The sequence below is a fragment of the Gadus chalcogrammus genome, chromosome 21 (assembly GCF_026213295.1).
Source record: "Gadus chalcogrammus isolate NIFS_2021 chromosome 21, NIFS_Gcha_1.0, whole genome shotgun sequence".
NCBI classification, from domain to species: domain Eukaryota; kingdom Metazoa; phylum Chordata; class Actinopteri; order Gadiformes; family Gadidae; genus Gadus; species Gadus chalcogrammus.
The window spans coordinates 10,030,422-10,058,033 of NC_079432.1; the positions used below are offsets into that span (position 1 = coordinate 10,030,422).

At 43.7% G+C, this 27,612-nt stretch overlaps 1 protein-coding gene and 1 long non-coding RNA gene across 6 annotated transcripts; one reads left to right on the plus strand and one right to left on the minus strand.

The window, feature by feature from the left end:
* Nucleotides 1-84: 84 nt before the first annotated feature.
* btbd9 (BTB (POZ) domain containing 9) lies at nt 85-11,870 on the minus strand. Its single transcript, XM_056581106.1, has 11 exons — nt 11,643-11,870; nt 11,157-11,364; nt 10,137-10,500; nt 9,569-9,836; nt 8,859-9,078; nt 7,285-7,404; nt 6,363-6,472; nt 5,558-5,747; nt 5,252-5,359; nt 3,654-3,732; nt 85-2,914 (listed from the first exon to the last, which is right to left on the minus strand). Exons 2-11 carry the CDS (start codon nt 11,339-11,341, stop codon nt 2,714-2,716), a joined length of 1,845 nt encoding a protein of 614 aa, XP_056437081.1. The 5' UTR covers nt 11,342-11,364; nt 11,643-11,870; the 3' UTR covers nt 85-2,713.
* A 7,696-nt stretch (nt 11,871-19,566) lies between these two features.
* LOC130375063 (uncharacterized) lies at nt 19,567-27,277 on the plus strand. 5 transcript variants are annotated; one of them, XR_008893739.1, is made up of 20 exons: nt 19,567-21,074; nt 21,315-21,416; nt 21,742-21,890; nt 22,045-22,125; nt 22,222-22,300; nt 22,374-22,485; nt 22,797-22,854; nt 23,095-23,196; nt 23,520-23,668; nt 23,823-23,903; nt 24,000-24,078; nt 24,152-24,263; nt 24,575-24,632; nt 24,873-24,974; nt 25,261-25,446; nt 25,601-25,681; nt 25,778-25,860; nt 25,930-26,041; nt 26,500-26,612; nt 26,773-27,277. It is a non-coding gene; the product is annotated as an uncharacterized LOC130375063 (long non-coding RNA). The 5 variants fall into 5 exon arrangements; XR_008893737.1 differs by having other exon boundaries at nt 25,778-25,856; XR_008893740.1 differs by having other exon boundaries at nt 25,778-25,856; nt 25,963-26,041.
* The last annotated feature ends 335 nt before the right edge of the window (nt 27,278-27,612 follow it).

A 27,612-nucleotide genomic window follows, 5' to 3' on the forward strand; every position in this document is an offset into this window, starting at 1 on the left:
ACGAGAAATGTCAATATTATTTTATTTGAAAGAATTGTGTCAATATTGTCAGTTATTGAATATGTATAGAAAACCCGATTTATTTTTAAAAATTCTAACTTAACAGTGTAATGGGATCGAATAAGGAATAGTACAAGAACATTTTATTTTTTGACTCCTGCGGATTTCCAAACGTGAATCCACCTTTCGCCATCATAAAAAATGTGTCAACTAATGTACTTTAGTGTGAACCCTAGGTCTTTGAAACAGCTGTGAATGAATACCAATCAAATAATTTGGTCCAACACTTATTTAATATTTTTTTTTATAAAGAAAACCAAAACAATCAAAACAAATATAAGCAGTAGTGAATTTAAGGAAGATCCATGACATATCATTGCATCATAACGTTAATGTCTAATCAAACCGAATCAACTCCTTACTCCACTTTAGGTCATAAACAAACTGCAGTCATTGAAGAAAAATAGAGCAGTGGCATAGGAAAAGCAATCCTGAAGCACAAACACTTGATCATACTTATTTATAACTTTTTTTTTTAAAGGCAATGCATTCTTAAGAGGCAGTGAAATAACGATGACCAGGGCTAAGTCCAGAACATATTTTAGATAATTAACAGCCAGAAAAATCATAACATTTGAATGAGATGAGTAGACAGTTTAAAACAGTTTTTCTTAATTCTGTTCTCTGTAACAGTTGTTGTTTAATTTCCATAACTGTCTGCAGCCTTGCTATGGATTGCCTAGATTTAACAGAGGGTTCAAACAGCGTTCAGGGCATTTTCATGTTCCCAGCAATGCCCAACAGGCCTTCACACTCAACCTGGTGTGTAACCTCTGACCCGCACAGCTCTCAAACAGCTTTTTGACTGCATGGCCAGTCATTTAAGCCCACCCTTTCGGTTGAGTGGAATCATCTCATTCTGTTAACCGAGACACTGTCTTCGTCATAAAAATAATAATAATATTTAGGAATAAATCATGAATAATAACATTGAGCCAAAAGCCCTCACAGTTCAAATGCGGATGTGGCTTAAGCAGCATTCCAATGTATCTGTAACACATAATACTATCAATAATATGAAGGAAAATAAAATAATAAATAGGCCTATATACTTTACTTATTTCTTTCCCAATATTATTGTTGTTATATATTTTATATTTGTATACATATACAGTGACCTTGGATGAATTAAATCAAACGTTATTTTTCTACAGCAATGTCGACCAAGAAGTCCTCCCTCAGCTCTGGTTATCGACCAAAGGAAATACTATCATGAATACCGGAAAAGGGGGTTCAGAGCCCCAAAAGACGTCCATGTTTGGGCTTTTAATGCCAACATTAAAGTAACCCAGGAGGTTAAATAAATAGCTTAAACAACTCCATGACGTGCACTGCAAGAGTGTAGGCGAGGGGTGTAAACTAAAACGGAACCAGGTCAAAAAAAAAAATGCAAACCACAGCACTAAAAGCTCAAAGTGCTTCAACTGTTTTTAAACAAAAATAAGAACAATAATAGTTATATCAACCAGATTGAGAACTTAATTAACATACAACATATTTAGAGCAGCACGCTTCATTCGATCAAACAAAAAAATAGAACAACCAAAACAATAGAGGTTTACCATTGGATAGCAAGCCAGCATTGTACTTCACACAGCAGCTGCTTGTCAGTATTGTCGTCAGTTAAAGTGCCTTCTACAGCCGTTTGTCTTACTACTTAAATACATTTCTCTGATCCCCAAGGCCCAGTGCGAACTATTTGGTCCAAGTTTCCAAACTCAGATTAATTTTTTTGCCACCCCCACTCCCCCGAAAATGTTTGTGCTAAGATATTCCAAGTGCCTAGTAAAAATACTTTCAGTATAAAAGATTTACATTTGAGTTTAGATTTCGGAGCCGAACAATTAAAAGTATACCGTGTTACCAGAGAAGCTTGATCGATTTGACCAAATGCATAAATTTGCATATTTAAGTGCCGTTTGCGTGATATGAACTATGGTGGCATACACCGCAAAACTTTGGCAATCATGTTTCGGTCGTAACAAACAGACGCAGCGGCCATTTTAAAACAAGTGACACCTCTTCTGTTGTAAGTAATAGCTGGCATGTAGGTCTTACAGGTTAGGAGTCACCGGCTATATATGGGGGGAGGGGGCCGTTTGCTAAAAACAGTAATTGTCTTCAGGGATGATATTCTGAAGATAGAAGTGTAACGACTGGTCACTTTTTTTAAGTAGCAAAAATATGTTCAAAGTGGATATAGATTTAGGAAATGTAAATTCCGAAAATAATTCTTACCCTGGGGGTTGTTTTTTTATCTTTTAGTGGTATAACCGTATCAATCCCTAGATAAACGTTTCCGCCTATAGCCCCGCACAATTTGGTAATCTTCATGTAGGACTAAATCACCACGGACGAAACAAATCTCTACGCTAACCGACGAAAAAGAAGTGTCGACCTTCGCCCAGTTTCAGAAATGTGAACGTGTGATACTGGCGAAATGCTATGGATGTATACAGTTCTGTATCTGGAGTTTTAGCCAGCACAAACAAGGAATTATGGGTAAAAACCGACTCGCACTGGGTTTGGGTTACGGCAAAGTACCGAGTGGAGTATATATCAAGATATGAGGGCAATGGAGAGATGGAGTAGGAGACAATAAGAAGTAAGATATCTCTTAGTGGTTGGCAGGAAGAGGAGAGAGGTGTATCTCTTAGTGGTTAGGTTGGGAGGAGGTGGAGGACGAGGACGAAGAGGGCTGTGTGGGGACCAGACTGTGTGTGCGTGAAGGTCGTGGGGGTCGCGGTTGGAGGTAGGAGGTGCCGCCCCCCTCTGGACACTGCGGGCCGGGGGAGCCCTCGTTGATCTCCGAGTCCAACTGGGCCGGACACTCAAAGTGGACGCAGTGGAAGACCTGCAGCGGAACGGGGGAGAGACACAGAGAGACAGGGATAGTGGGGGAAAGAGTGAGACATAGAGCGGGCAGGGGAGAGAAAGTGATGGAAGGAGACAGAGGGAGAGACAGACAACATAGAATGAGAGAGGGAAAGATTTGAAGAGTTCAGAATTAGTTTCTTACGAAATTGTCTTTATAAAATACGTTTTCATAGAAAGTGATTAGGGACAACACTTCTGTTCACAAACCTCCTATCAACCTAAATTGGCCCTGATTGAAAAAGTTCCATCATTCACACATCAGGGGGAGGGGGGAGATGGGTTGATACAATTTCAAAAACATAAAAGTGACATGGAATATGTAGCTATAGATAGGAAGAATTGTAAAAAAATAAAGCTAACCAAAACGGCAAAGACACTGGCACACGTGATGCTAAAGGCTCAGTTATGGTTCCCCGGCGTCGAGGCAACACAATGACCATGCAGACGCTTCGACGCATTTGTGAACCTGTTTTGGTTGTGGGTCGGGTTTTAATGAGCGGACATATCACAGCCCTTGCTGCTGCATTGCCTCGAAGCAAGGTTATAATTCTTGGGAGGCGCACGTCAGACCCTTGCGGTGGACGAAAGGAGGGTCCACAAGGACGTAATGGGTCCGTAAACCCCCTTGCTTTGCGTCGACGTGGATCCATAACTAAGCTTTAAGGGACTACGAATGTTCCAGTGAGGTGAATAGTCGTCCTAGGCAACCCTCTAACCTCATTGGCTGTGTTGTGCGTTCCCACAATTCGAATAAAGGAAGCAGGGTTCTTCTCGAACTTCAGGGTCTGCCACGACCTGCAAAAAATCATGGGAGAAAAAAATAAATATGGATAGAATAACGCTACCTTGTCATCCTATGAAAGGGAATCTAGGGGATTGGCAAATGTTTTGATTTAAGGAAGTATGTAAAAGGTATTAACGTTTTGAACACAAAAATACTATTCCTCACTTGTATCGTCGGAGACACACTTGTGTAAAGAGTTTCAAGACATAACAAGGCTAGAGGAGAAGGGGGATGGGAGGAGCTAAGAGGGAGAGGAGAGGAGGGACTTGGTAGGAGAGGAGGGAGAAGAGAGTAAATCAGGATAGCGTGCAGTACAGAGTAGGGATGGCCATATCAATATTCAAATATTCGATGACCATTTTTTTTTAGTAACCGGTAAACCAAGCTACGAAAAAAATAAAGTGTAGCGCACTCATAATGTAGCCTGAAGGGCTTCCGTGACCTGGCCTTCACTAAACCAATGTATTGGTTTTCCATCTATTAGTCAAAAAAATAAGGAAATCAAATCCAATTTTTTCAATTTATTGAGCATTTTAGAAGGAAAATACCACTCGAAATTAGTATGAATGAGTTGAAACAAAACCATCCTTTTTGACAAGAATATGAATGAACAGTATTGCAAACTTAAGGCACAAACTGAAATTAGATTCGAGTAAATCTAAGGCACCAACTGAATAGATTAAAGTAACTGAAGCACAACAGCAAAAAGTATAAGTACTGGTGGGCTCGGATATCAACAGTACTCCACTTGCAGCGCATGGGCGTGCCTCGCATTACGCATGATGCGCATACGACAGAACATCAACAAAACGTATTATGTGTAAGACGGAAATACAGTATGTCTAAAACATTTCCAGTTAACATAACACATAAGCCCACCTATCACTCATTCTTGGTAAAAAAATTAGCAAATCTACGTGCTCGCGGGATAGGCGGGTGCGGAGGCAATTTACAATCAAGCCCGCTGTGGAAAAGACTCACCGCTGGAACGGAGGTTGCCGGTATAGCCAAGTATTTTTTGCATTACAAGAGTAAGAGTTTGCGTCACACATTTTTTTCACCAATCTGGTCAAATTATTTCAACACTTTTATTTTCGCTTATTTACGCTTATTTAGGTCTCCATTTCTTTTAGTGTGCGCGCTGCCTGCAAGTTTAAACTACGTGACGCGCAAAGGCACAAAAATGTATCTAATGCAATGCAATTGTGTTTTTTCTTTCTTTCTACTTTACGTATTTTAAACGGCATTAGTATACACGTTTAATGAACAATATGTAATTAATATACCTAATGAATAATATTTAATTAACTTTAGGCAAAAAAAAATCTAAAATCCGCTCCAGCTAAAGTCGAATACCCAGGTCATTTCGAATAACCGAATAACATCGTCCATCCCGAGTCGAGAGTAGGTAAGATGGAAGGTAGGAGATAGGAGGTATGATAGAAGGTAGGAGAGAGGAGGTATGATAGAAGGTAGGAGATAGGAGGTATGATAGAAGGTAGGAGAGAGGAGTCGAAACAGGACACGTACCGGCAGGCCACCTTGGTGCGGTCCACCACTTTGGTCCACTGCTGCTGGTTGGTGGAGACCTCGATGAAGTAGCTGTAGGAGCGCTCGTCACAGTCCCAGAGCAGCAGCCTGCTCAGCACGGGGGCGGAGTCACCTGGTTAGTCATCACCAACACGTGGGACGTGGCTACTTTCAGAAATAAAGCCAACTACGTTACGGTTGTATCTCCTAAAGAACCTCCTTTGCTCGACTGTAAAACCACCCGGCCATACCGAGGTCTCAGAGGGCTTTTATTTTCTAAAACACGCATCAAACCAAAAGGCCGACCGTAAGGAGCTGATGGAGTAGGGCTGGGCCAGCTGGATGACGATGGCCCCCGAGCCCAGCTGGTGGCAGGTGTAGCCCGAGTCCCAGTCGTAGTTACGAGTGTCGCCGTTGAGCAATGCGTTCCTGCTTCGGCTCACGCCCTCCACCACACTGGCACAGGCGGCAATGGTTGCTGCGTTCTCATTGGGCACTGTGGAGCGGAGGGAAAGCTGTTGATTGGCTATTCGGTGTAACTGATTTCAGCTTCTGTTAGTCGGACGTCAAATGACCCGGGCTATAGACATTGGAATGAGAATACATGCCCAATATTATAAAAGGAACTTCATTTACCACCAGGTCTGAAGTTGATTATCCATTACAAGTGATTTAAACCTACCAGCCTACCCAGTGGACCGTACCAACTGGGATGCATTTCTAAATGATCTATTATACGTCTCCCTGTGGGATATCCCTAGAGGGTCGATTTTGAAATTGCTTGTGATGGCTAATCAGCATCACACCTGGTGGTACGTTGGGGGCCTATATTGTCTTGAACAGCCATTTGCCAAGTCCTTCCCGCTAAAGACAAAGGCTTTTTAGTCAACATGGGTCCACGCCATGCACCCACTTAAGTACCCACCGTTAAGTCATTTAGCAGACAGTTTTATCCAAAGTGGCTTACAGTGATTTTTTTTGGTCATTAAGACTTCAGACATTATGTTTCAAAACCAGAACCAGAAGCTTTTCACCCTAACCCCTAGTCAAACTGCCCCCACTTTAGATGTCGAAAGAGGGGGGCATATCTTAGGCGTCTTCAGGACCTTACCCACAAGGCCATTGTCCAAGGTGTACGAGCGGTTGGTGAACATGCACTCGAAGGCCACCAGGTGGAAAACCTTGTTGACTGTGTTGTGCGTTCCCACGATGCGCACGTACCTACACACATGAAGGAGAAGCAGAGTTGTTCAAGAGGAAGGACAGCACTTTGCACATCTTTGCCAGTCGCACTGGCTTGATTTGAATTGGGGAATTGCCTGCAGGGTACTGTATGCAACACAGGCAATGTTGTTAATGATTGTACAAAAACAGCACATACCATGTAATAAAGGCATCGCATATTATAATAGAAATAAATGTATATCCAATTTCTTGGGAGATCTTATATAAATGTTTCAGGTTATGCAAAAGGACACTACATTTAGTCGCTTGTCTCCATCTTGAGCAACCATAGTTAACTGGAGACTTTTTACGGGCATTTGTGCCTCTGAAAAGTAATGTACATTTTATATTAAAGTCACTTGAAATGTGGGGGTAGGGTAGTTGGGCATTGTTAAGTCTAACATACACAGCTTTAGAGCTAAAGTTGAAATGAGGTCAGCTTGTTTGGCTTTATAGAACAAAAGGGTCATTCAGGTCCCTGGAGGGCAATTCAGTTACACTAAAGATGCCTACACTAAATACTTAGCGTGTTATAGTGTGTACACATATGGTTTATCCAAACATAGTGCTTTATAAGATGTACAGACATCTAGGGTTATAGATATAAAGAGCTAGGTAGCTAGGTCTAGGTGTATATATATATATATATATTAAGCAAATAGAAACAGTGCAATATAAAGTGTCTAAAACCAATGTTACATCAGGCCCACCAAAACAAAATGGGAATGCACAATGTATGGAAACAAAGGTTTTATATGATAGTCATACAACCCCGGGTGAACCAAGGTGTATATCCAGTGCTGCTTCACCTGCACACCCTGGGGGTGAAGTAGAGGTTCTGCCAGGAGCGACACAGGGACTTGGAATGGTCGACCACGCGGATCCAGTCCAGCTCGTCCATCGACACCTCGATGTAGTAGGAGTACGACCTGAAGACACAGGAAATCACTTGTTATTTTGACTAAAGGTAGTGCTAGGACTGATAATGAAAATTATAATATTCCCAATACTATGCAAATCCTGTCTTACACAGAGATTTGCCATGCTAAAATTAGAATATTGTGAAAAAGTTCAAAATTATAGACTCAAGGAGCTGCACACTAATCAGTTAATTAACTCAAAGCCTCTGCAAACGTTTCTTGAGCCTTTAAAATGGTCTCCCAGTCTGGTTCAGTAGGCTTCACAATCATTTGGAAGACTGCTGACTTGACACTTATGCAGAAGACATTGTCATTGACTTAGCCTCCACCAGGTGGCTAAGCCTCAAAAGGTCATTGCTTAAGAAGCTGGCTGTTCAGAGAGACCTCTATCAAAAGGATATTCATAGAATGTTGGGTGGAAGGAAAACGTGTGGTAGGAAAAGGTGCACAAGTAACAGGGATAACTGCAGCCCTGAGAGTATTGTCAAGCAAAGGCCAGAGCTTCACAAGGACTGGACTGGGGCAGAAGTCAGTGCATCAAGAGCCACCGCACACAGGCATATCCAGGACATGGGCTACAACTGTTGCATTCCTCGTGTCACCAGCAACTCCTAAACCAGAGTCAATGTCAGAAGTGTCTTACATGGACTAAGGAGAAAAATAACTGGTCTGTCGCTCAGTGGTCCAAAGGCAAAGTCAAATCAGAGTCAATTTTGACTGTCAGTGATGATTTGGGCAGCCATGTCATTTTCTGGTGGCGGTCCACTGTGTTTTATCCAAAGCCCAAAGTCAACACAGGCGTCTAACAGGACATTTTAGAGCCCTTCCGGCTTCCTTCTGCTCACAAGCTTTATGGATATGCTGATTAAACTTTACAGCAGGACATGGCACCTGCCTGCATTACCATAGAAAATGTATGGGTTATTGTCAAGAGGAAGATGAGAGACCCAAAACCCAACAATGCAGACGAGCCTAAGGCCGCTATTGAAGCAACCTGGGCTTCCATAACACCTCCTGCAGTGCAACAGGCTGAGCTCCATGCCACGCCGAATTGATGCAGTAATTCATGCAAAAGGAGCTCAACCCAAGTACTGAGTGCATACAATAACATACGTTTCAGAAAGCCAACCATTCTGTATTAAGGTTCCAGGGACTTTTCTTACTTGTATTGTGTTATATTCAAATTTTCTGAGATACTAAAAGTTTTCATGAGCTGTAAGCCATAATCATTAAGAAAAAAAAAAGGCTTGAAATATTTCACTTTGGGTGTAATGAGTGTCACTTTTCACAATATATATATATATTTTTAGATTAACTTGTATATCCTCCCCTCACCAAGAATAACCTCCACCCACCAATTTCGGCCCTTTGAGCAGATAGATTTCCCATCAGAAGAAGTGACCAGTGAACTTAAGCTACACATCATTCAGTCGGTAATGTCCAGGGTCTCCCCCCTCTCTCACCGGCTGTCGCGGTCCCACAGCAGCAGGCGGACGTGGTTGATGATGGAGGGCTGGCCCAGCTTCACCTGGATGCCTGCTCGGCCATCCTCCTCGATGGGGTGCCTGGAGAAGCCGTGGTCCAGGTCGTAGTTCTGGGTGTCTCCGTCCAGCAGGGCCGACTTCAGCTCCCCCTTCACCACCTGGGCCCCGTGCTTCATGGTGGCAATGTTTTCCTCCGGGACTGGAAACACATAAACCAACACGTTACGTTATATAATACAATACAAACCAACGCAGAACAATATATAAACACTACAATGTTAATGCTGTTGATGTTGTCTGTGTGAAACTAGCATGGTGGACAGCAAGTTGGTGCTAGCTAAGAATACAGAAGTACGCCAGCACCATTCTGTATGCATTTAAGTATTATTGTGGTATATGTTGTAAGCGTCTTAGAGTACCATATTAAGCTCTATATACATTTCATTTATTATTATTAATTCACCCAGAACTAGGGAGCCATAAAATTTGCAGCAAAATGGCATTAAAAAAAGTTATAACATCACTCTTATCTATGAAACCATGAAGACCATTTTAAAAATAGTAAATAGTCAGTACAAAAATAAAAAGTTCATAGCCACAATCTTGGTGCTTTTCCCCCAAGCTGTCGGCTTTAACAGACAACTTATCCACATAGGAACCCCTTTATTTGGGGGTAGCGGGGTACTGACCGAGCATGCCCCGGTAGTTGAGGTCCATGTCCCTGCTCTCAGAGCGGGTCTTGATGGCGTCCAGCAGTTGGTCGGGGCTGAGCAGGCCCGAGGGCCGCACCACGTTCAGCATCTCCGTCAGGCTCATCAGCGGCAGCCTCACCGCCGACATCACCTCCTGCGAGTCCTCGCCGTCGCCGTGGTGACGGCTCCAGCGGCTCAGCGCCAGGAAGATCTCCTTCTCGGTGGCGGCAAACGAGTCCCTCCTGACGACTGTGAGCAGGGCGGCCTTGGGACACACAAACACACACACACACACACACAATTATTGGTTTAAATTAATCTACCTCGTGGGTCTCAGAGTAGGAAGTGCTCTAAATCAGACACCGCTGGTTCTACCGAAGTGATGCTCCTTAACAGATGACTCATATGGGACACAGCCTGCTGACACACATTTGACATTCACACACACACACACACACACACACACACACACACACACACACACACACACACACACACACACACACACACACACACACACACACACACACACACACACACACACACACACACACACACACATTACCTTGGAGAGCGTCAGGAAGCCGTCGGAGCCTAGCACGTCGGGCCCGTGGCGGTCCATGTAGGCGCAGCAGGCGGTGCTGAGCGCGCTCAGAGAGTACAGGCTGGCCACGTCAAACACCAGGCACACGTTGTTGGTGTGAAGAACGGTGCGCAGGAACTCCGAGGTGGAGTCCTCCAGCGGCTGCAGGCCGTAGCGGTGCGCCAGGCCCAGGAAGTCCAGCAGCACCTCCTCCCGGGCAGAGCTGAGGCTGGCGCGGCCCGTGTAGAGGTAGTGGAGCAGCATGGAGAAGGCCTCCGCACGCGTCTCCTCCAGGCACACCTCCGCCTGCGGCAGGGACTCCTTCATGCCCCCATAGAGCAGCGCCCTGTGGCGGGGATTGACATGGTTAACACGTCTGAACTATGGTGTTAACGTTTAGACTGCACTCCAGATTGGAGGACCAGGGCCGTGTTTAAAGTGTGTCGACACCTAGGGGGGTACCGGCATAAGTGAGTCACGGTTCAGCTCACATCACAGATTTTAGTTCGGTACCATGCGTCTCTTGAACCTGACCTTTTTAGTATTTTCTTTAACCTTTTATAATCCAAAAGTAGACACCCTTTGGAATCAAATACTCCTTGGCCGTACACTAACATTATGGATGTCTGCCCCACCATGAAGGATGAAGTTACTTTAATAATAATAATACATTTAATTTAGAGGCGCCTTTCAAGACACCCAAGGTCACCAAACCTACTTTGTTTACATGCTACTATTATACATGTCCCCCTACACTTCATTATTCAAGTTGCTTCGTCATGGGCCAAAATGGTCTGAGGGCTACTGAATTTTGCAAGATTAAAAAATGGACCAGCAATTTTTTAAAGGAAAACATGTACAATTGGAGATTGGAGATGAAACGTCATAGAAGATATTGAATTGTTGACGCCCTCTGGATCACATTGTTATTGTTGATGCATCTTCAATCTACCCGCTTTCCTGCGGTATGGAACCGTATGTTTAGACATGCTATGCTGCTACCTGAAATAGTGACAGCGAGCTGCCAGGATCACCCGATGGGCAGGAAACCGTTTTTCTTCCACAAGAAAGGTGACATCGCTGTACTCCTCGCCGGGAACCAACGCGCCGAGCTGCTCTGACAACAGGTGGATGTGGTCTATCTCCGACACAGAGGCCAGTGGTCGCAAAGGGTGGCTGTTACTCATGTTAACAGATTCTAAGGTCACATCTGGCAGGGATGAGAAACACAAATGAATAGCATTCGTCATTAAAGAAGTAATGAGATAAATCAACACAAGACATCCGCTACATGGGGATGTTGCATTCACTTCCTAGCTAGGTGGTTATGAAAGCGATGCTGCTGACATCTTGCATGCTAACGAAATTAAATGTACGGAATAAGGCACAATTAATACCATTTTCATGTTTGCATTACTCAACCTACGTTATACTGCACATTATAACGCACTAGACCTCCACAGGTTTGTAAGTAGCCATTCAACTTACCTAGCAACGTTGTGGTAACGTTAACCTTACACCGTTTGTGTTTACTTGCACAGCTGCGGTGGATAAATAATAATAAAATACTGGCCAAAGCCCGCTTCCCTCTGTTTCCTGGTTATGTCACACCTCTCACTTATCTCCCGTCCTAAGCGATACAAAAAAACGTTTACAGATGTAACCAGTCTAGGGATTTAACAACCACAACATGCTAACGGAAGTGGATCAACAAGCTCAAATGACTACTTCCTGTTCGAGGATGGACTCAAGTGACAAATATTCCAAATTAAAAGTGCTATTGAAGATGCTCGAAAAATAAGACAGTTCCCTTGATAATGCAAACGACACTCACAAACTCCCCGAAAATGTAAGATATGATTGAACATGGAAGGTTGAAATCAAATGTAGATCGGAATGCTTCATGTTATTTATGTGGATGTGTAGTGGACCTCTGGGAGTGAGGTCAAGTGAGGTCTAAATCACAAAACTGAGGTTCATCCTTTCAAAGTAATGTACAGTCGGATTAAAACTAACAAATAACAGGATTGAATTGAAAGCTTGAGAGAGTCGACTTTTCTCTTTATATTTATTTATTTTTGTTTAAATTAATATTGATATAATAAAAAAGAAAACGTACTGGCAATGATGGAAAAGTATTACAAAATGGGGAACGACTTCATGTGACAAATGAAGAAATGTGTCACATGTCACAAACAGAAATTGTTTGCTTTGCAAAAAACTACTGCATTTTTATTTTCTTGCGGTGTATATTGTGTGCTTAATAACCATCAATATATGATTGTTTGAATTGGTATCCATTATTATCAATTTTATTTTCTGCTCTTCTCTTCAAACAAACCAATAAAAAATAAAGAAAAAATAAATATTTTGTCTCCTCCATTTTGGACACTTTGCGCTTCCTCGGGATACCGAAGATAGGTGGTGGAGTTCCTCTTGCCATCTCTCTGCCCTCGTCCGTGAAATGAGCAAACCGTCTGCAATGACTGCACACACACACACACACACACACACACACACACACACACACACACACACACACACACACACACACACACACACACGCGCACAAACAGTTTTTGTAGGTCATTGTTACGGTTGTGTTAATATTGGAATTCACAGCACATCTGCTTCAGAAGAACTATACCCTTCAGTATGGAGATTCTCCAACAAAGTGGAGCACCACCACTTCCTGAGATGTGTTATTTCATGCTGTGGAAGATAACAGTATATCAGTCAGAATTAACTTCCAAAGACTGCAATGAGAGTAGACTGTTTGTACTCGACTACATCATCATTTTGCATTAACTTTAGCCATTTCATTTTCGTATATTTTCCTTTATATATATTTGTATGTATCTAGTATACTATTTGAAATTTGAAATAAGTTGCATGTTATTATAACTATTATTTAAAGTGTCTGCTATCGTGGATAAATATGTTAGCTTAAGGCAGTGAAGTCCCCGAACATGCAGTTTTATTCAGGGATAAAGCCTCGGATGTTATTTAATTAGCCCCGAATATGATCTTTTAAAAAAAAGAAAAAAAAAAGATTCATAAACATTTATAAGTAGCCTAGTCTAGATAGACATAGTCCTTCTGGCAAGAGATTAACAACAACCTGTTTACAACCTATTAACCTATCCTATCCCCAGTCAGATCTGTGCGCGCGTGTGTGTGTGTGTGTGTGTGTGTGTGTGTGTGTGTGTGTGTGTGTGTGTGTGTGTCTGTGTGTCTGTGTGTGTGTGTGTGTGTGTGTGTGTGTGTGCGTGCGTGCGTGCGTGCGTGCGTGCGTGCGTGCGTGTGTGTGTGTGTGTGTAAGGTCTGCCTCACTTGTATTCATTTGCAATAACTTGAATGGAACTTTAGACATTTGGGGATAGCATAGCAGTCATGTAGCTATTTAAAGCTATAATAAACTGCGTATTTCGTTTATTTAGATAAAGCATTATGAAAAAGTTTGCATGCACATAAATTTGGCGCGCAGCATTTTCATTTTCACTCTGGGTTAAGCCCCGGATGTTTATGAAACCTAGAAATCCCCACCCAAATCTATTCTCTTGAGTAGAGGCAATAAAAATGCGATATGCGTGGAAGAGAGACGGAAGGAGAGGAGAAAAGGATTATAGGGTAGAAGAAGAAGAGAGAAGGAGGAGTAGTATTTAGTGACCAGAACTGTATGGAGTGTGTGTGTGTGTGTGTGTGTGTGTGTGTGTGTGTGTGTGTGTGTGTGTGTGTGTGTGTGTGTGTGTGTGTGTGTGTGTGTGTGTGTGTGTGTGTGTGGTGCTAGGCGATGACTCCAGTTCAACCAGTGAATGAGTCTCTCTGGTCTCTTTGATGAAAGCTTCCTTCTCACACACACACACACACACACACACACACACACACACACACACACACACACACACACACACACACACACACACACACACACACACACACACACACACACACAGTAAGGTGAATTGAATGGTGACTTTTTTCGTTTTGAAGTTTGAATCTAAATCAGTCAAATCAGACTCATCCCTTTAATTAAAATGAGGGAGGTCATTTAAGATCAAACACAGAGCTGAAATAGCCTCTCACTGTTACCAAGAAGACCACAGGGTGCCGAACCTCCAGGTGTTTTTCTTAATTAGTTAATTGGTTGCATCTGGTGCGTTTCACTTAAAAGGGAACCGGACAGTACATTGGTTTGTGTACTGTCTCTTCCAGTTTCACAGGTTAAAGACTTTTTGAAGTAAAGAGGAGCATCTCATCTGAACCTGATGTGAGTAGAATTGTGTAGCAAAGCACAACTGACGTGACTTGTATGTTGAATCAGTGGCGGTTGGTCGTTTTTAAAGTGAGGGAGGAAGGACTGCGCGCTTGGTTGCCATTGGCCTTCTTGCACTGTTGATGTATGGTGGCATAAGAATGAGATTCGTGTTGTTTCAGGGTCTTTTGATGAACTACAAAATAGTATGAGGGATAGTTATGTGAATACATTTGATACAAGGCCACCAGTGGCATCACTGTAATTTGAAAGCTGGTGGGCAGCATGTCTTTGAAATGGTCAACAAGGACAGAAGGAAAGGATGCAAAGCCCAATTTTCAAATCGGGCCTACTCTTGATTTGTAAAAGTAAATAAAAAAAATCTGGACCTATTTTTGCCCTCTGACTGAAGTTATTGGTTGTAATTTAGCTATGTTTTCAGTAACAATTGTTTTAAGAAAAGACTGACCAAAAGTGATGCCATTTAAAATACATCATGCTCTGAATCATTCACCCTTTCCACACAATTTCCACAATATCAAACAGAACAGTCTGAGTAACAAACTAGTAAAAGAACGAGAACATTATTCTAGATTCAACCTGATCTAGAGGCATGGTGCCTAGCAAGGAAAGGCGCATAGCAGCAACGTGAACCTTGACAATAGTCGTGGCGTTTGGTTGCCCTATCAAGATTTTTCACATCAGGGAAACCATGAACAGCCCATGCTGGAGATTTGCCATTATTAATTAGCAAACAGGGCCAGCAATACAGTCGATTGCTAGTAATGCTACCAGTAAGCCATGAGTACCTAGCAAACCATGTAGCACCCACAACACTGACGTTGCCATTACTTTTGGTGATCTCGATTTTGCGAAGTAGTCTACCTTTTTCTTTGGTCGCTAACTTAGCACTGTAACTCAATGAATGGAATGCTTTGAGTAATTAAACATGAACAATGTCCTCTGTTTCCAATGTTTCCATTGTATACTTTATTCGCAAGTGTTAGAATTTCGTTATCCTTCAGATGATTTCACCTGCTTTGCGTCTCATGAGGCAATGCAGGCAGAGCGCGTTTGTTATCGACAGCGTTGCCAGATTGGGCAAATATCCCGCCCAATGATAATTTTCCCAGTCTAACGTGGTTAAAAGTAGCCCAATTGGGTGGGAAATCTGGCAACACTGCTCACCAGCCAGGGATCCTGCTTAATGGTTCATAGCGCAGCACGACTAGATTTTTGCGCGAATCAGACGCCTGTAAGGTCACACCCACTCAGAGGAGGACTTTCCTCCTCTCCCATTGAGGGACTCTCTAAATCGACGCCCCTTCGATCTGGGCGGGACTTTACGTCCTACGTCACTCGCTATGGGTGTGCATGTGTGGGCGTAGCCGTTTGTCTCAGGGATCTGTGCACGAACTCCCTTGCACTACTACAGGATTACGAGCGTCAGTGTCGTACGCGATGGAGGGTGGGTGACATTCCTACAGTCTGTGATGATAGGCTATATTTCTACAAATGACTTACTATTTCTAGCGATTAACATGACGAAACAACACGAACTAAGCTAACATTAGAATATCGCCATAGGCCTACCAGCTAACCCTAACTATTTATATTAAACTCTGAACCATTTTGCAACAGACAACTGTGTGTTGGTGTGTCTTATTGCTTCCCACGTCTGCGTCTCCATCTTTCCCACTCCTGGCTAATAGTTTCAGTTTTTGTACTGTATATCAGAAATGATCACCCTGTACCACACTGTTGATGTTTTGTGAGCACTCACGCATTTCTCTAGGTATATTAAGTTTCCTACTGGAGTCATCAAAACTTTGGACTTTGTTATTGTAAGAAATATTGTGTTGCAAAAACACTTTGTCTTACCGTTACCCTAACCTTAACCCCAGTAACATTTCTTCATCATAAACTACAAGTTACGCAAAATGGCATACAAACATCCAGTCCAATATGAAAGAAAAAAGCTGGCTTCATTAAGGAATCGAACCCCTTATCCCCGCGTTAATGAGTTGTTCTCTGACCACTAACCCATCAGGTCTTGGTACATTCAAGAGTTAACCACTTGACAATCTTTAAACTTCGGTTGCCTAGAAATTGTAAAGACAGTGATGTGTGTTCATTGTGCGACTATCCGTCACTCGCGATGTGTGTGCAGTCCAAAATGAAAGAAAAAACCTTGCATCACTAGGGAATCGAACCCCCAATCATCAGTTGGTCGTTGGTAACTGTAAACAAAGAGATCGCATTTTGTTTAACTGCTAACTAACAAACGGGTTTATGCATTCACTGAACAAAGATTATGGAAATAAAAGACCACTTTTCCATCAGAAAAATCATCAGAACCGTTAATACCAACCCATACACACTAAAAGCCAAAACCTTTCTCACATGCACACCCATCGCGAGTGACTGCTACACGCACACATGCACACCCATAGCGAGTGACGTAGGACGTAAAGTCCCGCCCAGGTCGAAGTGGCGTCGATTTAGAGAGTCCCCTCCCATTGAAACCAATGTTATTCACCGGCCGCCAGTACTTTCTGGGAACTGACTGGGAGTCAACGGAGGCTGAGGGAGGACCTTCCTCCATTGAAGTAATTGTCAAAAGGCGATGGGGGGTGCTAATGTCCCTTTACCCAGGGAAACGAACATTATATATTCAAAGGCATTAAAGTAGTCATATTTAAGGGCATTCATTCATTACAGTAGTCTGGGCAATCTATATATTTTTATTCTCAACAATGTTAAGGAGGATCTTCCTCCCTTTCCTCAATGAAGAAGCCCCCAATATAAATCACTGATAATGTGTGAAGGAAATCTGGGATTGTGGTGGTTTAACTCATTTGAAATTTGGACCATGAGTAAACTGTTCCTTCCTTCAAAGGTCTATCATGGATATTTAACTGCAATTCTGTGAGTATCCCAACCTAACCATGAAGCATAACTGCAAACTGTAAGTCATTCATTTCTCATTACTCTTGGGCACATTGATGTATTTTGGCTTCCTGGTGAGTTAACCTGTTACCTGAAGGTTGATCTGAGTATTAAGGTTGTTTTATTGGTTCATGGGTTACTTAGGTGTTTGGTTTATGTTGGTTTTAATGATTTGTTAAAATGGTTACAGGCTCCAAGTTATTGTTGTAAGCTGGACTAATGGGTTGGGTTCTGATATCTTCAGTCTTCTTTCATTCTACTCCCCTGAGCTCTGCATCTTCATCACATGAGTGTTGCTTTACTGATGAGGGTGTGGTCTGAGTGAGCAGAGGTGCATACTGGGATTCAGAGCTGCTTGAAGTCTACAGGTCTGTAGACACGCCTCCTCAGGGGAAACCGAGTCTTTGAGGAACTGTCGTGACGTCAGTTACATGGACTGGAATGTTCTTAAAGATGGAGACAGGGATTCAGAAGGAGAAACACCAGGGGGAGATGAGGGGGCTCCTCATCTCAACGACTGAAACACAACTTCAGTCTGACACAGAGAACCATGGAACACATTCAACAGTCCCCTCCAGGCATCGTGACTCCTCAGGAACAGTTTAATTTCCAAGAAGGTCTTATTTTGGGCCATCCCCATATGGATCCTGCTCCTCAAGAGCCACCCCCCTCCATTGGGTGGTCTTCTGAACAGATGACCTCCTTCCTGTCCTCAGGCTGACTAAAGCTGCACCGTTTGCATCTGTGAAGGCCCCCCATTCAGGAAAACACTGGACTACAAAGACATGACTTCAGAGATGTTGAATCAACCTGAGACACATTTTGGAGACGCCAAGCATAATCCATCACCAATGTGGGACGCCACTGAAGAATGTTGTACATAATTTATGTCTCTGGAGACATTGGTTGTTCTGTTATGGGTGCCCTTGCAGGAGAGCTGGGGGGGGGATGATGGAATGTTATTTGGCATGAGGTTTTTACCCTGCATGATTGTTTGGCCTTTTATGGCTCAGTGGTGTGTGTGTGTTTGGGTTTGACATGAGATGGAAGATTTTTTCGCTAGGGTTTGTGTGTGTGTGTGTGTGTGTGTGTGTGTGTGTGTGTGTGTGTGTGTGTGTGTGTGTGTGTGTGTGTGTGTGTGTGTGTGTGTGTGTGTGTGTGTGTGTGTGTGTGTGAGTGTGTCAGTCAGTCAGTCAGTCAGTCAGTCAGTCAGTCAGTCAGTCAGTCAGTCAGTCAGTCAGTCAGTCAGTCAGTCAGTCAGTCAGTCAGTCAGTCAGTCAGTCAGTCAGTCAGTCAGTCAGTCAGTCAGTCAGTCAGTCAGTCAGTCAGTCAGTCAGTCAGTCAGTCAGTCAGTCAGTCAGTCAGTCAGTCAGTCAGTCATGGGGTTCTACGTGTGTGTGTCTGGCTTGCTTTGACAGTGATAATGTTCATATTGGGGTCTGTGTGATTGGAATGGTCAACTAAATCATACCTGATGGACGGCCGCACGTTTACTTAGGGTCTCCAGTAGACATGAAGAGCCCTGAGCGACGCTCCGGAGCTTGATCCAACACACTGGGCAGGAAGGAGAGTATCCAACTCAAGTGTAAAAAAGGATGCAAGCGGCGTGTTCAGATCTGTGACTTCAAACTAGGACTTCATCAATCAGGATCAATGGAGGATGGACACCAAAAGGAATTCCACAAGGAGAGTCTGACGTTGGAAAGGGACCTAAATGGATATTCAAGATGACCTGTAATGAGACGGCTCTTCCTACCTGGCTGGATTGATGGAGAACCCTGTGGATCTTGTCTTGCTCTCAGTTGCACGTCTACTCAGGCTGAACTGTATTTGTTTCGGACAGGACTAGCTGAACGATTAGTTCCCTTAAATCAGAACCTATCCGGGAACTCCAGCTTGTGCGCTCTTCGAGCTGAAGTTGTGCTCTTCAGCTGAGGAGGTAAGGAAACCTTCACTGGGGCTTCAAGGTGTAAAGAGGAGAATCTTTCAAAGTGTTCCATGGTACTCTGATGAAGACCGTTGTTGTGTTCCACTGGCTGAGAGGAAGAACCCACACGTCTTCCTCTTGGCCTTTCTCCTCTGAGAATCCTGCCGCCATCTTGAAGGATATTCCAGCTCATGTAACTGATGTCACGACAGATTCTCAAACACTTGGTTTCTCCTGAGGGGCGTGTCTATGGAACTGAATACTTCAGACAGCACTGTATCCCAGCATGCATCTCTGCTCACTCAGACCACACCCCCATTAGTAGGATGCAACATTCTAGTGATGGACATGTAGAGTTTTATAAGTAACGAGGGAGCAGACTAAGGTGATCAGAACACAATGGAATGTCAAGTCTGTAAATCTTTAAACCATGAAGATGGTTTGATAGTTCAGGAATTGGGCTTCTTTTTATTACGGGCAGTCCTTTCACTCAGATGCCCACTTCACACTGGAGCTGTACATGTGTTGGCTGGCTGGCATGATTTGCTGTTGGTCATGAGGCGGTCAGGGTGACGTTGAGGGCTATGGTCGGCTCTCTGAGCTCAACGTTTAGATTTGCTTTGTACCCTGAATAATCCAGATAATTGTCAAATGTAGACACGGTTTTGTATTGAATGATTTTAGGTTTAAAGTTGTTGTGGGACGTACATGGTAGTTTGGTTCTTCGTATGGTTTTGAGTGATATAACTTGTACACACTGGGTGCATAATAATGTAAAGATACACTGAATAGTAGTAATGTCCAACAGCAACAAACAGATCTCCTCAAGGTAAGTCTGTTGGCTGTGTTTTAATGAAGACCATCGCTGGACTTCAGGATCTTCCTCCGTTCAGCTCAAGGTGAGGCGCTGGTTCTGTTTTTTCTTTGGTTGGTTCCGGCCGGAATGTTCGTATTCCAGTCGGACGGTTTGTGCTTCCCGCCGTGGAAGGTTCTGAGTGCGGTCACTTGATTTAGTCCCAATGGTTAGCATAGAACGTTGTAGTCTTGACAACCATAAGAAACCACCTGGCAGTTAGTTGGACGAGAATCTGGCGGAACGTTCTGGATTGTATTTGCGTAACCTTGAGCCGTTGCCAACGGAAAAAAAATTCAGTCGGTTCCCATTGGGAATTGTTGCCCCTATCTTAAACAACTTAAGTTTTGATGTTAAATACATACTGTCGCGTACGTCGTACAATATGTTGATAATTTCTGATTGTTGCGCCGTACTTTTAACCACGATGACGTGACGGGACTCTCGCTGCGTACAAAACAGCGTTCTACTTGCGGGCCCATTTTTGACATCAGGAAAGGCTGAAAATCATTTCAAGGCGGAAGATAATTTGACATTTCTTCAACGGAACCCAGCACCAGAATATGAGTATATTTGATTTTATATTGATACTGCTTAGTGTTCTTTGTTACTTCAGCTTTTGTACGTTCTAAATATCTGCTGTCATTAATTGCCACATAAGTTAAACCCTACCCAATGGAATGACGTTAAACAACGACTTTGGTGCAGAGTTACCAACTGGATAATATCAAAGCTAAAATAATGGCTGTCATTTCCACATGTTGCAGTAGAAGATACTCTGGAACTGTACAAGGTTAAAAAGGTAACATGTAGTTTGTCCCAAGGTGTCTGCCTCCTCACCCAGAGCAAGACCTCCACCTCCTCACCCAGAGCCAGGACTCCACCTCCTCACCCAGAGCCAGACCTCCACCTCCTGTCAGAAGTCCTCCAGAACAGGTCAGTGCTCATTGTGAGTAGAGTCTGCTCAGGTCATTTTCAATGCATGGGCTGAACCACTTCTTTAAACTTGTGGACTGCTCTGTCTTCATTCCCAAAAACGAGATGCTCATGTCTGGTCTCAAGTCTTTTCTAGCATTGAGTTATAAAATAATAATTCAATTAATTGTGTAACTCTGTCTCGGATGAGTCAATTAAGTTTATTGTTGGGCAAATGCTGATATAAACCTTCTGCTGTAGCTGAAAGGCGAGGCTGAGAGGCTGGGGACCGGAGGCTTGTGGTGCCAGGGTGGACCGGAGACTGAGGCTGGAGACCAGGGGCCTGCAGCACCGGACCAGAGGGTAACCATCACCAAGCTCATCTGAAACACTAAAATCCACGGTAGTTTAGGTCTGGTTCTGATCATATTATAACTTTAAATCTGTGCCAAGCTGTGATTTGATTTAATTCATACGGGGGTTATGCAAGAGTCATATGAGCAATTAATGTTACTAGTGCTGCTACGACCGTAGTGGATGAATTGCTGAACGTGACAATCTGCAGACGTTGTCTAATTGAAGTGTTTAAATTTGTCTTCCATTTTACAAGTGAACCTCAGATGCAGGAGGTGGGGCGTGTTGCGTCCCCAGGTGATTTACTTCTGAGACCAACTTTGTTTGTAACCAGACCAGCAATCCATGGCTGAAGGAGCTGATGGAGGAGCCGAGCTGATGGAGGAGCCGAGCTGAAGGAGCTGATGGAAGAGTCGTGCTGAAGGCCCTGCCTTGTGGAGGAGCTGGTGGAGGCCCTGCCTGGTGAAGGACGTCTGTTGTGGGGTAGATGGAGCTTGACTCTGAAGTGATCAACACACTCACTGCAACTTCTCGTAGAATACTGCTACCACAAACTACCGGCGTTTGTACCATATATACCAGACGAGTACATCTGTTTTACCACATGTTGAAGCAAGACTTCCGCTGTTTGTTCCAGACCAGGACTCTGTCTGAGGAGAGCTACTGGAGGAGGTGAGATGCTGGAGGACGACTAGGAATCGACCAACAAGGATTCCTCGTAAGTTTGTATTTACTTACATGGTTGACTTAAAGGGCAAAATACAGTTGTTACTTTGACATGCGTTAACCAACTACCGCTGTGTTTTCTTACTAGAACGTGTTTCTGGAGCAGAGGCGAGCTGGTAGGGGAGCCGTGAATCTGGAGGATGACCATCACTCTACCAACAAGGATTGTAAGTTTGTATTGACCAAACAAACTGGAAATAAAGGGCTTAAAAATAAGACCAACTACATGTTTGTTACCAGACTTTAGGGCCAGACTCGCGCTGTTTGTTCCAGACCAGGACTCTGGCTGAGGAGAGCTGATGGAGGAGCCAAGACTCTGGAGGACGACATCACTCCACCAACCAGGATCCTCGTAAGTTTGCCTAAAATAAACAGAGTGGACTTGTTGTAACGCAGGATTAGTTTGTCCTGTAAAAGTTACGGCATACTATTGTGGTTGTTTACCAGACAAACTACAGCTGCTACTTTGTTATGCGCCATTAGAGCCCAACTACTGCTGTGTTTGTGACCTTACATTAGAGACAAACTACTACTGTGTTTGTGACCTTACATTAGAGACAAACTACTACTGTGTTTGTGACCTTACATTAGAGACAAACTACTCCTGTGTTTGTTACCTTGCATTAGAGCCCAACTACTCCTGTGTTTGTTACCTTTCATTAGAGCCCAACCACTACTGTGTTTGTTACCTCCACCTCCTGTCAGAAGTCCTCCAGAACAGGTCAGTGCTCTGTGTGAGTAGAGTCTGCTCAGGTCATTTTCAATGCATGGGCTGAACCACTTCTTTAAACTTGTGGACTGCTCTGTCTTCATTCCCAAAAACGAGATGCTCATGTCTGGTCTCAAGTCTTTTCTAGCCTTGAGTTATAAAATAATAATTCAATTAATTGTGTAACTCTGTCTCTGATGAGTCAATTAAGTTTATTGTTGGGCAAATGCTGATATAAACCTGCTGCTGTAGCTGAAAGGCGAGGCTGAGAGGCTGGGGACTGGAGGCATGTGGTGCCAGGGTGGACCGGAGACTGAGGCTGGAGACCAGGGGCCTGCAGCACCGGACCAGAGGGTAACCATCACCAAACTCATCTGAAACACTAAAATCCACAGTAGTTTAGGTCTGGTTTTGATCATCTTATAACTTTAAATCTGTGCCAAGCTGTGATTTGATTTAATTCATACGGGGGTTATGCAAGTCATATGAGCCATTAATGTTGCTAGTGCTGCTACGACCGTAGTGGATGAATTGCTGAACGCGACAATCTGCAGACGTTGTCTAATTTAAGTGTTTCAATTTGTCTTCCATTTTAAAAGTGAACCTCAGATGCAGGAGGTGGGGCGTGTTGCGTCCCCAGGTGATTTACTTCTGAGACCAACTTTGTTTGTAACCAGACCAGCAATCCATGGCTGAAGGAGCTGATGGAGGAGCCGAGCTGATGGAGGAGCCGAGCTGAAGGAGCTGATGGAAGAGTCGTGCTGAAGGCCCTGCCTTGTGGAGGAGCTGGTGGAGGCCCTGCCTGGTGAAGGACGTCTGTTGTGGGGTAGATGGAGCTTGACTCTGAAGTGATCAACACACTCACTGCAACTTCTCGTAGAATACTGCTACCACAAACTACCGGCGTTTGTACCATATATACCAGACGAGTACATCTGTTTTACCACATGTTGAAGCAAGACTTCCGCTGTTTGTTCCAGACCAGGACTCTGTCTGAGGAGAGCTACTGGAGGAGGTGAGATGCTGGAGGACGACTAGGAATCGACCAACAAGGATTCCTCGTAAGTTTGTATTTACTTACATGGTTGACTTAAAGGGCAAAATACAGTTGTTACTTTGACATGCGTTAACCAACTACCGCTGTGTTTTCTTACTAGAACGTGTTTCTGGAGCAGAGGCGAGCTGGTAGGGGAGCCGTGAATCTGGAGGATGACCATCACTCTACCAACAAGGATTGTAAGTTTGTATTGACCAAACAAACTGGAAATAAAGGGCTTAAAAATAAGACCAACTACATGTTTGTTACCAGACTTTAGGGCCAGACTCGCGCTGTTTGTTCCAGACCAGGACTCTGGCTGAGGAGAGCTGATGGAGGAGCCAAGACTCTGGAGGACGACATCACTCCACCAACCAGGATCCTCGTAAGTTTGCCTAAAATAAACAGAGTGGACTTGTTGTAACGCAGGATTAGTTTGTCCTGTAAAAGTTACGGCATACTATTGTGGTTGTTTACCAGACAAACTACAGCTGCTACTTTGTTATGCGCCATTAGAGCCCAACTACTGCTGTGTTTGTGACCTTACATTAGAGACAAACTACTACTGTGTTTGTGACCTTACATTAGAGACAAACTACTACTGTGTTTGTGACCTTACATTAGAGACAAACTACTCCTGTGTTTGTTACCTTGCATTAGAGCCCAACTACTCCTGTGTTTGTTACCTTTCATTAGAGCCCAACCACTACTGTGTTTGTTACCTCCACCTCCTGTCAGAAGTCCTCCAGAACAGGTCAGTGCTCTGTGTGAGTAGAGTCTGCTCAGGTCATTTTCAATGCATGGGCTGAACCACTTCTTTAAACTTGTGGACTGCTCTGTCTTCATTCCCAAAAACGAGATGCTCATGTCTGGTCTCAAGTCTTTTCTAGCCTTGAGTTATAAAATAATAATTCAATTAATTGTGTAACTCTGTCTCTGATGAGTCAATTAAGTTTATTGTTGGGCAAATGCTGATATAAACCTGCTGCTGTAGCTGAAAGGCGAGGCTGAGAGGCTGGGGACTGGAGGCATGTGGTGCCAGGGTGGACCGGAGACTGAGGCTGGAGACCAGGGGCCTGCAGCACCGGACCAGAGGGTAACCATCACCAAACTCATCTGAAACACTAAAATCCACAGTAGTTTAGGTCTGGTTTTGATCATCTTATAACTTTAAATCTGTGCCAAGCTGTGATTTGATTTAATTCATACGGGGGTTATGCAAGTCATATGAGCCATTAATGTTGCTAGTGCTGCTACGACCGTAGTGGATGAATTGCTGAACGCGACAATCTGCAGACGTTGTCTAATTTAAGTGTTTCAATTTGTCTTCCATTTTAAAAGTGAACCTCAGATGCAGGAGGTGGGGTGTGTTGCGTCCCCAGGTGATTTACTGCTGAGACCAACTTTGTTCGTAACCAGACCAGCAATCCGTGGCTGAAGGAGCTGATGGAGGAGCCAAGCTGATGGAGGAGCCGAGCTGAAGGAGCTGATGGAAGAGTCGTGCTGAAGGCCCTGCCTTGTGGAGGAGCTGGTGGAGGCCCTGCCTGGTGAAGGATGTCTGTTGTGGGGTAGATGGAGCTTGACTCTGAAGTGATCAACATACTCACTGCCACTTCTCGTAGAATACTGATACCACAAACTACCGGCGTTTGTACCATATATACCAGACGAGTACATCTGTTTTACCACATGTTGAAGCAAGACTTCCGCTGTTTGTTCCAGACCAGGACTCTGTCTGAGGAGAGCTACTGGAGGAGGTGAGATGCTGGAGGACGACTAGGAATCGACCAACAAGGATTCCTCGTAAGTTTGTATTTACTTACATGGTTGACTTAAAGGGCAAAATACAGTTGTTACTTTGACATGCGTTAACCAACTACCGCTGTGTTTTCTTACTAGAACGTGTTTCTGGAGCGGAGGCGAGCTGGTAGGGGAGCCGTGAATCTGGAGGATGACCATCACTCTACCAACAAGGATTGTAAGTTTGTATTAACCAAACAAACTGGAAATAAAGGGCTTAAAAATAAGACCAACTACATGTTTGTTACCAGACTTTAGGGCCAGACTCGCGCTGTTTGTTCCAGACCAGGACTCTGGCTGAGGAGAGCCGATGGAGGAGCCAAGACTCTGGAGGACGACATCACTCCACCAACCAGGATCCTTGTAAGTTTGCCTAAAATAAACAGAGTGGACTTATTGTAACGCAGGATTAGTTTGTCCTGTAAAAGTTACGGCATACTATTGTGGTTGTTTACCAGACAAACTACAGCTGCTACTTTGTTACGCGCCATTAGAGCCCAACTACTGCTGTGTTTGTGACCTTACATTAGAGACAAACTACTCCTGTGTTTGTTACCTTGCATTAGAGCCCAGCTACTCCTGTGTTTGTTACCTGATAGAGACAAACTACTACTGTGTTTGTTACATTAGAGCCCAACTACTACTGTGTTACCTGATATTAGAGCCCAACTACTCCTGTGTTTGTTACCTTACATTAGAGACAAACTACTACTGTTTGTTACCTTACATTAGAGACAAACTGTGTTTGTTGCCTGATATTAGAGCCAAACTACTACTGTGTTTGTTACTTTTCATTGGAGACAAATTACGTTTGTAACCAGACCAGGAATCTGGAGGACTGATGGAGAAGGTGGAAGGCAAATCCTGAGGACCACCAGGACTCTACCATCAAGGATTCCTCATAAGTTTGCATTATCTGGACATAGTGGACTAGGTAGGGGGTTGGGGGTTCAACTCTCAAACCAATGGTGCCGGGTTCAAGTCCCCAGAATACAGTGATGCATCCTTGATCCTTAATGACTTATCTTTGTTTCAGATAATGTTGCATCTTTTGAATATTGAACCTAATCAATGTCCTTGTTTGGTCCGGGCAGACACACCTGAGCTGAACCCGCCCTGATCCTGACATCATGCTGGTCCCGTCTCCTCAGTTCATCTGAGCCTCGTCCTCCAGAAGACCTGCTGAGCTCAGCAGTCTGAGGCTGATGGATCAATGACCTCCAGTGGGAGTGATCTTCTTGACCCCACATGTAACCGTGTGCTTCCACACGCCTTTCCCTCACGTCTGTCACTAACCTCACTACTTCACTACTCTCTACTGCTTCCTCTTTTCTTCCTTCTCTGTGGTTCAAACCTTTACACTGAAGGCGCGTCTTCCTGCCCTCAGAGGGTTTAGCGTTAGGGTTGAGAGTCAGGGTTTAGAGTCAGGGACAGAGCTGGTCAGGGAGGACTGCTTTTACACAAACCTCTTCACTTGCTTTCGGAATGGTGGTGACATTTTGAAAAGTTTCATTTGGGAAAATGTTTTCCTCTGCTTTCCTTTACAAAATTGTATTAAACTTCTGTCAAGTGTTTTTGTATATATATTAAAATCCCACATTGACTTCTACATGTTTGGTGCGGTTAATTTAATTGTCCTTTAACTTGGTTAATGTCAAGCTAAACTCCTGCAATACATTTAATATACATGATTGTTATTCAGCGATGTTCACATAATCCATTTTGTAAATATATGAAACCTCCATATTACTACTAAATTCAAGCCTATTCATGTATTTAACAATGTACATACTGCCCCGCAGGCAATTCTCTGCTACTACAACACGTTCAATCCACCAACCCGTCTCACATCAATGTACTAGCTAGCTAGTACACACCGTATAGTTGGTTCAAACGGAAAATGTAGTTTGGTGTGAGACTGTTGTCCAGCAGAG

What these genes read in the sequence shown, in the direction of transcription:
- btbd9 (XM_056581106.1), bottom strand. Translation starts at nt 11,341, where the DNA reads ATGAGTAACAGCCACCCTTTGCGACCACTGGCCTCTGTGTCGGAGATA. An exon ending in GCTCGCTGTCACTATTTCAG is followed by an intron (nt 10,501 to 11,156) that starts GTAGCAGCATAG and finishes TCCCCGCCACAG; the next exon opens with GGCGCTGCTCTATGGGGGCA. An exon ending in CTTGGACAATGGCCTTGTGG is followed by an intron (nt 5,748 to 6,362) that starts GTAAGGTCCTGA and finishes TCCGCTCCACAG; the next exon opens with TGCCCAATGAGAACGCAGCA.